Consider the following 14,142-nt stretch of genomic DNA (forward strand, 5'->3'; position numbering starts at 1 on the left):
AATGCTTCACAGATTACAAAGAACTTTTGTCTGTTTTTAGAGTTGAGGAAAGTTTAAATGGTTTCCCAAGACCACATACTAGCAAGTGGATTTCTGATTCTTTTTCAATTGGTCCTCCCACCATGGAACCTCAAAGGAAAACTTAATTTAACTCAAAACTCAAAATTCTTATTTCTACTCCCTAGCACATCTTTATTGGAATATCTTCAGATATTTTCACAAGATTGTAAATTTCCTAATGCATGCTTTGGTCTATTGGCCTTACCACGTTCTCTATAACCACTAACATATATTCTAAAAAAGGACAACCCTTCAGAAGATATTTATACACTCACAACTTCCTGATCTAAAGTCCCTTCCTTGCTGTTTCTCCATTTTAAGAATTATTATACAACCCTGAGATTCATTAGCTATGGACAAGGGCAAAAGTAAACAAATAAAGGTTGTGCTGAAACATAGCAAAATATAAAAAATTATATCTGCTGAAATGCGACAACTCTCAAAATATGCACTAGACTCCAACAGAGTGGCCAGACTGATGAAATGGTGACTCAGTAATACCAGGAGGCATGAAATTACATCAGGCACAAAAAAGAGATTTCTAGCATAAAATTTTTCTTAACTGTACCTATGCATATATTTAGTTAGAATAGGAAATTGGTGCACAGGTTTACATATTTATCATTTTTTGTAGTGTGGGCAATTACTTTATTCTGGAGAATATCCCTGGTGAGAACACATCTTAGAGCACCATAACAGCTTTGCTTATGTTACTTATTTGTGACACTGTGCTTTCCTTTTTATATAGTCAGCAATATTAAATTACATTATAGCCTTAATTCCTATGGAAATGGAGCTAAATCATCAGTTTTTGATCTTGGTATTCTGACTTTATTTTTCACTGAAGAAAGCCACCAAACTTACACTTCTGATATGGCTGATCAACTTCTACCCAACAGAAAGCATAAATAGCTCCAGCTCTTCTCCAGTCTTTTTGGACACAAGAGTTTAAAACGGGTCACAAAGAAGTCTAGTGTTTTGTGGGTTTTTTAAATTTAATTAATTTTCTTTCAATTTTACTTTCTCTACTAATGGTAGAAGTCAGTTTCTCAATGGGTACCCTGTAGGTATCTCTTACAGATAAAACCTTACAGGGATTTTAAATTACAACACAGAAAGAAATAGAACAAGTTTAAAGTTCTAATTTCTGAAAAAAAATTAAAGCCGTGGCTGGGTCCTGAAAAAAGCGTCACCACATTTATTATGTCTTATTCCTAATGTGCCTCAGGCATTTAATGGAACAGTTGGAAAAGGTAAGTAAGTTAGGAACCTGCATAGGTATCCTGAGTACAAAACTAGTACCATATGATATGGTCTAGATTATCAATTTCCAGGATATTTTAATTTTTTATAGCAATAGCTAATAGTATTCATAATTTTTTAAATGTAAAAAGTGAAGGATGTACCCCAATATGGGCTAATTTAGATTTAGAAAAAATAGGCAAGTCTTACAGGACTACATGAATGCTTTGTATCTCTTTTTACACTGCTGGTTAAACATAGATTTTAAGGTTATGATGAATGGAGTGCCTGACTTTAGGGGCTTTTTTATTAAAAAAAAAAAGTGCACTGGGCAATCAGAGATTCCAACTATGCAAATTATTTTTCACTACCTGTGCAATTACCAAATCCATACAAAAAAATATTTTCTTATGCAGCGCTAAAACAGACTCTTCAAATGCCAAGACATTCTCCTGACCACAGCGCTGTGCCCGTACAAATTTTATCATTTATGAATGAAAGTTACTAATATAACAACAGTAACAAAAAATAAGTTCCCTCAGAACGTGTTAGGTAATAAGGGTGTTATAAACATGAACAAAAGCCAATCAACCAATGTAAACAAAGGTGACACCTTAACATAAAGGAATTTTGTTTTAGGTAGAAAAAAAAAAATCAACTCCAAATATATATTACTATAAAAGTAACACAAATAAGAACTATTAATTATACTATTGTTGGATGACAGAACCATGAAAACTAAATAATGACAGATCTATTTTAAATTAATACATTCCACAGCAACATTACTAAAATTATCATTTTAAGGTCATGAAAAATCAAGATTAGTTTATGACCACTACAGCATAAAAACAAAGTGAACTTGATTTACAACTGTATGTATGAATTCCAAAGATGCTAACAGGATTTAAACCTTTCAGTTTTCAGTTCTATGTTCAGATTATTCTCATCACATACCTCTGTTCTCGATAGTTTCTTTTTACGGACAAGAAGAGAAAGAGAGAGAGAGAGAGAGAGAATTAGTTACCTACAAAAGTACATTAAGAGAGACCAGTAAACATAAGAGCTCTAGCATTCGTTGAAAGGTCTCCACTAGAATTTCTAACTGTAGAATTAAAATGGGGAATAAAAACACAGTCTCCCTCTCTCACACACACACACAAATTTCACTTCATCTTTCAAGGAAGTGACACCACAGGGTTAGTGACAGTATCTTCAAGTAACCATTGTTTAAAAGCATAAAGCTTCAGTTATTAAAAAGTAATTGTTTCCTCAATGTCAATTGTATATTAAACATTTAGTAATGTCCTAAAGTCAACCCTATTTCAAATACAGGTTTTCAGACATGTACATTGATTTAAATCAGGAAATTAGTCAAGTTACTTATATATATTAACTATGTTTTCATACAAATAAAAATTACAATCATTCTTTTTGGAATACATACCCCAAACTAAGCTCTTCCTAAGAATTTCAAATAGGAAAACATAACTGGACACAAGAACATTTTGTATATGATAAATTAGTTATCATAACAGCTAAACAGGTAATTAATTTATCATACACAAGAATAATAATAGAATTCACAACTGTTATGGACCTCCCAAGTCATCACTACTTATTCACTGAAGCTTCACTGAAAGCTACATTGGAAACACTTTGTTCAAAGTCTCTGTTTTTTATTTGGTCATCTCCTAAAATAAAACTGCATTAGTTTCAGAATAAACCATTCTGAAACAAAAATGTGTTCTAGAGAGTGTGGTAGTGAGGTGCCAATGATTTTTAACTTTTAAATCAAAAAAGTCCATTTAAAACTTTCTATCATGACCTAATTAGGTGTTAATATTTTGAAGACGTGTTGGAAGGTCAAGCAACTGAGCAGTAGGCTCCTTCCTCCAAGATCAAGGCTAATGTTTCCATATGGATTTCGTTTGTAGCACTTTCACCTGCCAATCTATTCCATGCACTGTCTATCTCATTTAATAATGAGTTCATGAGAGTAAAAGTGCCAATTTGATACTTAATATTTTTAATTCCTGAAACCATAAGATAGAAGAGAAAAATAAGCCAAAATCTTTCTATTCAACATGTTTTACTTTTTATTCTCTCAATCTGATTACCTGAGTGGTCCACCAGTTCCAAATGAGTATTCCTCATTTCCTATTCCTGCCATTCCCCCAAGGCTTGGAGAAGGGGTAGAAAGTTTAATTGGAAGGATTAATGAAAAAATGAGTTCTCAGGTCCTAAATTCATTTTGGAATTTGAAATAGAATATGTGTAACAGCATATTCATGAATTTAATTCATGTATTAAAATTTCTACATCCTTATTCTATTTTTACACATATTTGAATAAATTTAGTAACACTAAAACTTTCATCAGTCAGGTTCAAATTATTTATGAAGAGAATACTGTGGTATGAACAAGATTTGTCTTTTTCCTTAATAATCTGCAAAGTACATACATTCAGAAATGAAAAAAGTGAAACCACTTAAATATCGTAAAACTAAGAAATGATATACAGAAATAAGTACTTTTCATTCTAATCATTAAAACAAACAGACACAGGTAATTTCATTAGCAGTAGGAGTAGATGTTTAGGTTTCATATTTCTGAAAGGGTAATTTTTTCCAAAATTGTAAACATGAAATATCAATTTGCATCAGTAGGTGGCAGAAAATCACACACCACAGAACTAACAATTTTGCTTTCCCTCTCACATGACCAAATGAAACCACTGAACTACTTCAAAACAGCAAGGTTGTGACGGCAATTACTACATAAGTCTTGTATCAGGGAAGTCAAGGAAATAGTGTGACTCCAAGATGGGGTTAATTCACCTGAGGTGTGAGAAGAGCTCAAACAATATATATACAGAAAAGCCTTTCTTTCAGACATGTAATTTTATACTCCAAACGCTATGCTGAAATCAGCCTGTGCAAATGTAAGTATGCAATGTGCCTAACGAACTACACATTAAAAAGGCATATAGGTACTGAGTATCTATGAGCTGGTACAGAGCTAGGTACCCATTTAATTAGGGCAAAGCATTACCACTACGCTGTGCCCTCCTTCGCTGTGCTATGCCACGTTAACTACATTACGCTAAACTTTACCCTGCTGTCTGTGCTATTCGTTAATACAACCTTGCACAAATGTCTTTCTGCATTTTAATACTTATAACATACAAAGTTTATCCTGGCAGTCAACTAATTGCCCTCTCCTTTCAGCCAAAGAAACTTTCCGGGTTTTGATCTCACAACAAGCAAGAGCCACAAACACTTTTAAGGAAGTTTCTGTTAATTCAGTTGGCTTAAAACCATGTCAGGGAATAATAATAATAACAACAACAGCAACAAATGATTATATAATGCCTAGTTTATTGAAAGGTTTTGGGTAATTTTAAAGTCTAAAAAAGTATAATTCCCAAGTCTTTTAGTAAGCCAAATTTGATCTATGAATTAAAAAAAAAACTATAAAATGGGCTAATAGGCAGAAAGTCTAGCAAAATTTGCAGGACTTCTTTCCAAAAGGAGAAACACCCCAAGCCTGGGGACCTGATACAACATTTCAGAGATCAGCAGGACTATGATTTTAACTTGAAATATTTTAAAAACTTAAGGTGCGTCACATTTAAGTTTTACTTTATTAAACATAAATAAGCTATTTGAATACTAAGGAAATTTTTCACATCGTAAGATTGAAGTACTTGAAAAGGGAAATGAACATATTAAGTATACAAATAAGTTTGGAATGTGTGAAGTCATTTACTTAGCTAAATGCCTAGCTAAGGGGATCCAATATTCAAAAGTTATAAAATGTGTAACTTTTTCAAGTTTATAAATAGAACCAAAAAATTGTAAGTTGAACTTTGAAGCTTAAGAATTAGGTTTCTAAAAGTTGTAACTTACAGTTGAATCTCAATTTTAATAAATTACATCTCTGAGGAGTTTTTTCTTCACACAAAAACACCCACATATGTAACAAATAACAATGCCTCCTTCATACTAGTTGTGGAGAGGTTTTGCTCTTTGCAGGATGCATGGCCACAGTGAAAGCACTCAGGAGCAGATCCTGCTGTTGTTCTTGTTGATATGACCTTTGTTATTAAAGCGCTATGCTCTCTAATTCACTATCTTGCCTAGATTTGGGGGAATGGGTTTAAGTCAAGAGAACCTGCATCACTAAAGAGCAAACCAACACGGCCTTTGTATGAGACACGATTTAGATTGATTTTACTTCATGCAATGGTTTTAAGAAATACTCAGTATTTTTAGAATAGAAGGGAGTTATCTCAAAATCTAAAAAATGATAAATTATTATTACCTCTAATCATGCCAAGAATAATCATTGATTGAATATTAAGCCAGACTTATTGTCACTGCAGGTATATTTATCCAATGATACAAAACTTTCTAGATGTTTAATTCGTTTAGATAAATACTTTAAAGTATAGTTTGACAGTAACATACTGAGCCATTTCACTTACTTATAGCCCCATGCAGTTATTCCTAATATGAGGGCCAGCACTAAAATGGTGCCAGCAATTATGCCTATTATAATATTGGTACCAGCAACACCTGGGGGGAAAAAAGAAACAATGAAGATCAGTGTATATAATTGAAATTTTGATATAAAATTCTTTCAGGAACTTTATTCTCCAGATCTGTAATCATCACACTAATAACATTATTTGTTTTAAAAAGTGGGTATTTTTTTCTTTGTACAGTTTTAATTTTAGAGAACCTTTTTTTTCAAATTTTATTTATTTATTCAGATATAATTGACACATAACATTATATTACTTTCAGGTGTATGACAATGCTCTGATATTCGTATATACCTTGAAATTAAAAGTAGGTATTTTTCAAGGGAAGAAAAATCGACCATAACTTAGCAATCCATATCCATTGTTTTTTTAAAATAAATAGTTATTTCTGTATGTTCCCTGTTAATTCTTGTCCAAGTGCATTTTGCACAGTTTTATTTTCCATGTATTTTTCTGGAAAATATAATAAGGTCATTGAACTAAAAGAAAGAAGAGTAAAGTTAAGGGGAAGAAAGGAGGGGTGATACTACTGTATCACCATATAGCGTAGCATCCTCTCGGGAGGAATATTTAGAAATCCATGTTCTTTTTGACCCTGACCTCTTTCTCAGAAATTCTAGAAATGCTGTTGTTCCTATCACTCCATTTTGACAACCAGTGTAAGGTCCTTATTTTGTGTGATATTTTGTCTATGTAAATATAAGCTTCTAAAGGGGGAAAACATGCCTACAGATGAACAGAATCAGGGCTCAGGGGGTGTAGATGATAGAAGACTGTAGTTCCCAGTCTTGACAGTAATGGCTGTGGCATCCTAGAGAAGGAAAAACCAAAGGTAAGATAGAGTCTGGTGAGCTGGAGGTTGGTGCTGGTGAGGTGTGAGAGCGAGGCTACACCAGACTAACAGGAAGCCAGGGCAGGGCTGGAGCTCAGGACTGGGCAATGGCACTGTTGTGTCTGGCAGCATCCACTGTCAGGCAGGCTGCGCTGCAATCTTTAAGGGATCACAGCAGTGAGAGCGGCCCAGTGAGTCAAAGGCCTGGACAATAAGTGCAAGTGAGAGCCCAAGAGCAGAAAAGGCCTGGCTCTGATACCAGGAGACCGGTTTTGCTGATAATGACTTATACCCCATGTTAAATTTCAGGGCTCTCACCCAGAGCAGCTCATACATCTCATTGTCTGCTGCACTCCTGAGGAGTCCTTCTGGACATCAAAGGTCAGTAATCATGGGTGACTGGAGCAGATTCCAATTCCCCATGACAGAAATGGCAGCCTCTCTATCTGGGAGCCCTCAGTAGTCACGGGGGATAGCATGGCTCAGGCATCTAGGAGACTGGCCAACTCCACTCTGCCCAGGTCTTCTGTGGGATGGGTGGGTACAGATGCACCCCGGGACATTGGGATTTTCCTACTCTAAGACCTAGACTATCTGTGTACCCTTCCTTTCCTTCCAGGGATTTAACAGGGATCAATAAACCTGAATGCTATTCCTGATTACTTCTAAGCAATGGTATGACTTTTGACGAGTTACTTAAATCCACGGACGTGAATAGCTTCATCTCTGTTTTAACTGCTGGAACCACACTACTATTGCTAAGACTGAGGATGCCAAAACCCTAATCATTCTGTGAGTTTCATTATTAAAGTCACATTGGCTAAGATGTGTAACCTGTATGGATGATTAGAATGAAAATAATCATTTTCTCATTCTTTGGAGGTGAATGGACGTCAGGATTTCAGCATTATTTTATGCAGAAGAATACTCAATAACGAAATGATAAAAATAGTTTAAAAGGGGACATTCATCTCCAAGGTATCTATCTGCATTTAATTTCTACTTCTCCATTTGGGCCACTCTAGCTTTTAGAACTGCACCCACTGTTTGTTACACATGTCGAACCCCTTCCAGGCACCTTGGCCAAGGTTACTACTTCTAGAATTACCTACAGTTCAGGCTACAGAACTGGAGTTGAATATAGATGAGGTTCTTTAAGAAAGAATATTAAAGTCAACAAAATATTTTAAAATCAATTCCAATTTTTCCTCATTTATTCAGTCCCAATATATAAACATATAAAATATATAAAATATAAAATCAGACACTTAAGAATTTTGACTTCTTTCTTCATTGAAAAGAAATGGTAGGGTTTGTTGTCAGCACCAAATGAGTACAATACTTGGAAAATCTCCGTCTGATATAGGACAAGATCCAGCTAAATCAGGTGACTAAGTTATACTCAATATTTCATATCATTACAAGTTAATGGAAACAATCAGTTTCATAATATGGGCCCCAAGTGTATATCGTAATTCATTATTATGTGGATTTAACTTATATTTGAGTTATATAAGAATAATCGAAATGAAACTTTCAGAAGGGCAGTTTTCTCCTTCCTTGTGCATAACGACAACATAATGGGACCAAATTAAGTACCTACCATTGCCAGACAGAGTAATGCCAGCCTTTGCATCATCATTGTAAGGGAAGTAAGTGCTGCAGTCCTCACCTACCCAGTGTCTGTTACACACACACTTCAGCTCATTACTGCAAACCTGAAATCCAAAATCAATCTAGAGTCAATGCCAAGTCTCTGGTGCAGAGGCATGAAAAATAAACATTAATTTCTAATTATTATATGCCTAGAATTTGATGGTCCTGAAAATTTATTGGTACTTTCTTCCTACTACTACTTTATATCTTACTCAAGTACTTAAAAAAATATTTTCTAGAGATCAACAGTTGACCCAGAGGGAACAGTGAATTTTAACAGAGGAATGAATTTATACATCTAAAACAAAAATCAATGAAGTGATTGGTTTGAATTTCATTAACTCAAATTTTATGAGGGAGATTTAAAAAACTAAGCAGAATTATAATCATTTGCCAATTATCCAATACAAAGTTTTCTTTCTTCTTCTTCTTCTTCTTTTAAAATAAATTTATTTATTTTTGGCTGCGTTGGGTCTTTCTTTGTTGCTGCGTGCGGGCTTCTCTCTAGTTGCGGCAAGCGGGGGCTGCTCCTTGTTGCGGTGTGCAGGCGTCTCATTGAGGTGGCTTCTCTTGTTGCGGAGCACCGGCTCTAGGCGCATGGGCTTCAGTAGTTGCGGCGTGTGGGCTCAGCAGTTGTGGAGCATGGACCTAGTTGCTCCACGGCATGTGGGATTTTCCCAGACCAGGGTTTGAACCTGCGTCCCCTGCACCAGCAGGCGTATTCTTAACCACTGCACCACCAGGGAAGTCCCTAAAGTTTTCTTTCTTCTAAAGAAAGGATCTTTATACCAAAATTTTATTCATCTTTTAGGAAGCAGATGAGATAAAGAGAAATCTGACAAAGAAGAGGGGAGGCCTGAGGCTTTGCAGTGGTCTGAGAAGAAAGCTTCACAAAACCGTAACCTGGGCACCTCAGCCCAAGCTCTAGAGATTAGCTACCTCAGGGTCATGGAAACTGAGAATTCCCTCAAACAGAATCTAGGAAAAAAATTCACATAAAATGGCACCAAATTTTTAAAAATTATCAGACAATAATGTCTTCATTTATATAGCCAGGAAACAGAATCTATACCTAAGATCCTGTGATTCAAAGCAACTTTGAAAGGAGTGGGAAGTAGGAGAGAATTCAGTTAGGGTTAAGATCAGAGAAGCGCTTCAGGAGACAGATTTTGACTGGATAGGTTTGTCTTTTGTCTGCTTGAATTTGCCAGAAGACAACATACATGCAGATCTAAATGTAACTATAAAATATGATTAACAAAGTGCAGATTTCAAATTAATTCAGATTAGCAAATTTCTGCAGATTAACAAACATGCAGGAAGAAAAAAAAAGGCCTGGGTTTGAGACCCCACTTCACCACTATCTTTTCAACAGACCATAACGAGGCCAACTGGTTTCTCCAAGTATGTTTCCATATCATACAACAGCACCAGTGACATAGTGACAAGAACAGTGACACCGATGTACAATGATCATAATAAACCCAGTCATAGCTAATGTTATTGGACACTCACTATGTCACAAGGATCGTTTTAAGTATTACATATAAGTTACAGGTGTTAATTCATTGATGCTTCACAACAATCCTGTAAACTAGGCAATATTATTATTCCCATTTTACAGAGGAAGAAAGTGAGTCACAGAGAGGCTAAGTAGTTTGCCCAATCTCACCCAGTTAGTAAGGAGTAGAGCTGGGATTTAAACTCAGACTGATTCCAAGCCCATACTCTTAACCTACCTGATGTATACTATATAGAGAATATCTACTGTATTTCTCATTTTAATTTCTGTCACATATACAGAGTTATATTAAAAATACATAGAATATAACTTTTATAATAATTATGCATAATTATTAAAAATTATTGGATGCTATTTGCCACCTGATTTATTTGTGTCTATCACTCATTTACTCATTCCTTAAACAAATAGTTAATTGACACAACTGTGTTTCACACTCAGGACTTCTAGATGAATAAGATACAGTTATTCATTAGCATAATGATCAAGAAAGAATTCCATTATTCTTTTCTCCCATCCCCCCAAAAAGCATCTCTCCCTAGCATTCTCTTCTTTATTAAGGAAAGAAGACTTAGCAGATCTCTTTATAGGAGCAGAACAACTTACTACATGTCTTCTCTATTCTCCTGTGCCATCAGAATCCCTATCCTTTGGCAAAAAGTAACAATTACTAATACCTCCCTAAGGAAATTCTTGGCATATCCCTTAGGGATATACATGGAATGACCAGGATTGAAGGCTTACAATTCCAGGACAGGGGTCCTTTACCTCAACTGGATAGTATAACCAGTTTAAGCAAAGAATCCAGAAGGAGAATAAAAAGAAAATCATAGCACATGCCAAAAGAAAAAGAAGAGGAAGTTTTCGTTAGTGTACGAATTCCTAACTGAAAATGTCAAAACTGGAATCACTAATAGAGCATGTTTATTTAACCTATAAATTTCCTTATATAGGACCTACATTATCAGATATATGACTTAACATATAGAATTTGGTCTTTTAAATACCACCATTCTTTCCATATATTTCTGAGAAACATATCCTTAATTATTCTGCTTCTATTTCTAGAAGTTATCCTCAGCAGGTACCTACTGTTGTGGCCAAGGCAGTTACTTATGGTCTGTTCTAACCAGTCAGTGCCTGGATCATACCAGTTGTTAAATATTGTGGCCATTGCCCCTGCTTTGCACTCCCTTTTTTATCCCATTATAGTTTGTTAAAATTTGTCTCCTAAGTCACTTGTAGAAAACTAGCATTATATTAAAGATCAATTTAACCTAATAGGAGAGGAAGATGGAAGAATTTGGTCAGGAACATTAAAGTTTTTCATATCCCCAGGCTTTCACAGATTACACGGCAGACATATTCAAATGACTATGACCACATGACGGTTCACATACCAGCTAGAGAAACATGGACAAGCATGTTTTCGATCATTACAGAAATAAGCAGTTTAGGGTCTTGTCTGTTTCTGTGATATAAAAGGACTGAATAGTTCCCCATGGTGAGGTACTGAATACTTACTCCATTTCCTGAACAAACAGTGCCTTCTTTAGTGCTTAAACAAGTACTAAAGTTGAAGGAAGCCACAGGAAGACACCTGTGTTCTAAGCACATCATTTGGGGACCACAAGGTGTCCCATCTTCCACATAGCCAAGGTCTACATCTTCGTCAAGCTTAACATGCCCACCACTAAAAATAAATGGAGAGCAAAAAGAAAATGGGATTCCGTGAATTCATTCATCTTGAGAACATGCTTAAAAACTTAAAAGTAGGCAATATCACTTTCTCTATTTTCTCTTTATTACTAATAAAAAACAGTAGCATAAACATTTTCAACCTTTAAATGGAGACAGAAATTGAATCTTTTGATCTAATTCCTTTCAGAGATATTGATATATCTTAAGATTTAAACATAATTATTATAACAAGGGCCTGAATTGAAATGGTTTTATCATTTTGCCTTGGCTATCACGTACAAGTCAAGTAAGCCATTATTACTAGCATTTGACTTGATAAATAAGTAGGTTTCAAGATGTCAAATATATTTCAAACAAGGATGAGAATTTTTGGTTTGGGTTTACATTTCCCAAAAAAGATTGTTCTATTAACAAATTACAGCTGACCTTTGAACAGGTGGGGTTTCGGAGTGCCACCCCCCACCCCGCAGTCGGAAATCCAAGTTCCACGTCCACAGATTCAACCAATGGGGAGTTGTGTAGTGCTGTAGCACATATTTATTGAAAAAAATCCACGTAAAAGTGGACCCTCATAGTTCAAACCAGTGTTGTTCAAGGATCAACTGTATATTTGAGAAGACTATACTACTGCAACAGCTATTTAAAATAGCAAGCCCAGCAACAGGGAAGACATATGGGAACATATGTTTATGTATGACTGATTCACTTTGTTATAAAGCAGAAACTAACACACCATTGTAAAGCAATTATACCCCAATAAAGATGTTAAAAAAAAAATAAATAAAATAAAATAAAATAGCAAGCCCACATATACAGGAAAAAAAAATAAACAGGATAAAAATAAATAAATAAACAGGATGGGAAATGAAAATGTATATTCATCATCAATTTATGCATATGGTACCATGTCAGTGCTACTATAAAAATCTCCATTCTTTTTATTTTTAGCAAAATTATGCATGCACATGGAGACAAATTGGTTTTTAAAATGCAATAAAGTGATCCACTGCCCCCTACTGCTCCGTATTTCCCTCCCTGAAGGAAACCAGTTTCTACTCTTAATTGACTCATTTGTTTTTTATGTACATATCTTTAAATAATGAGTTTGTATCACTATTTTTAATTTTTCCATTTTAAGTATTATCAATTGACTTCCCTCTATGGAATTTGAGAATTCTTCTCTCCCCTACCTTCCATCACATATTTTGTTGATCGATAGTTAAATCAATAACAAATTGTGCATTATTATGATTATGTAAATGTTATTTAGTTGAGTGATATAGTACGCCATAATTAAACCCCTTTCTTTTCCTTGTACAACTTTCTGTTTTCCCTCAGATTAGCAAGTCTCTTATTTGTTTGTGGAAGTATCACTACCTCAAAATTAGTCCAATTCTGCTGTCAAAATCTCCACTTAAGATGTGTCTGAACATCAGTTCACCTTCCTGAAATAATCTCTCCTGCAATTTCCACCTGAAGTTTCCTCTGCTCCTATCTGATTTGGTTGGCTCTGCTCCTGTAAATGGCTCAGAGCTGGACATCTTGGATTTCCCCTCACGATTCATTGGAGGATTGCCATATCTCTCTCCATGGTGAGTATCTTGTTTCCTAAATTCCCTGTTTCTTTCTTAGTTTACTTCTTCATTTTGTGCAGCACAGTTTCTAATAGCTTCCTGAGAAAGGACATAGGGGAGTAAACTCGGGGGAAACTTGCATATTTAAATGTGACTTTATTTTCTACCCTCACACTTGATTCATATTTTGCCTGGGTACAGAATTCTAGTTTGGAAATCATTTTCTCCATTGTCTTCTGGATCCCAGGGCTCTTGTTGATAGACCCTAAACCATTCTAATGCCTGATCCTTTCTTTCTTTCCTCTCTGGAAACAGTTGGGATCCTTTTCTTTGTCCTAAGGTTCTGAAATTTCCTAACGATAAGTTTTGATGTGTCTCTAATTTCGCTCATTGCACCTTGCACTTGGTGAGCCTGGCAATATGGAAATTCAAGTCCAGCAGTTCTAGATAATTCTCTTGGAGGTACTCATTGCTAATTTCCTCCCTGCTGTTTTCTCTGTTCTTTATTATTTCCATTCCAAAATGGAGAGCTTTGCTCTATGTTCCCTTTCTTTGCCTCTTTGCCCTATTTTCTGGGAGATAATTTCAACTATTGAATTTAATTTCTGCCATCGTGTTTTTAATTTCCAACAGCCTTTCTTTTCTTTTCTTAATGTTCCTCATTTTTAAAAATAGCACTCTATTCTTGTTTCATGATAGAAATGTCTTATCTCTGATAAATGTTGATAGCTGCTTGCTGTATTTTCTGTTGTTGGTTTCTCCCCCTCTCTCTCTCTTTTTACATGTTAGAGTCTTTCTTCACAAATCTGATAATCTGCTCATATTTGAGTTGGGGAACCAGACAGATGATTAGAAATTCTAGGACTTTCTGACTGAATACCAATGAGGCTGGACCACTTCTATACAAATCTGATATTGATATTTCCTGCTGTCCTTCAGTTTGGAAACCTTCTGTTTTATTTTTTGCAGACTGTAACACTCAAATCTTTCATGGGAGGGTGAGCAA

At 35.2% G+C, this 14,142-nt stretch overlaps 1 protein-coding gene across 14 annotated transcripts in view; it reads right to left on the minus strand.

Annotated features, from left to right (window-relative positions):
• The window catches only part of ADAM22 (ADAM metallopeptidase domain 22), a 242,542-nt gene that overhangs the window by 26,506 nt on the left and 201,894 nt on the right, over window positions 1–14,142 (minus strand). For 8 of the 14 annotated variants that reach the window (XM_079932235.1, XM_079932232.1, XM_079932230.1 and 5 more), the window contains exons 23-25: window positions 11,386–11,554; window positions 8,287–8,401; window positions 5,792–5,882 (exon numbers count right to left, since the gene is read on the minus strand). In XM_079932235.1, the coding sequence (XP_079788361.1) occupies window positions 5,792–5,882; window positions 8,287–8,401; window positions 11,386–11,554 (375 nt within the window). Of the gene's footprint in view, window positions 1–2,259; window positions 2,278–5,791; window positions 5,883–8,286; window positions 8,402–11,385; window positions 11,555–14,142 lie in introns of all 14 variants that reach the window. The other 6 variants (XM_079932234.1, XM_079932233.1, XM_079932231.1 and 3 more) reach the window with 2 other exon arrangements.

This window comes from Stenella coeruleoalba (genome assembly GCF_951394435.1).
Source record: "Stenella coeruleoalba genome assembly, chromosome: 9".
NCBI classification, from domain to species: domain Eukaryota; kingdom Metazoa; phylum Chordata; class Mammalia; order Artiodactyla; family Delphinidae; genus Stenella; species Stenella coeruleoalba.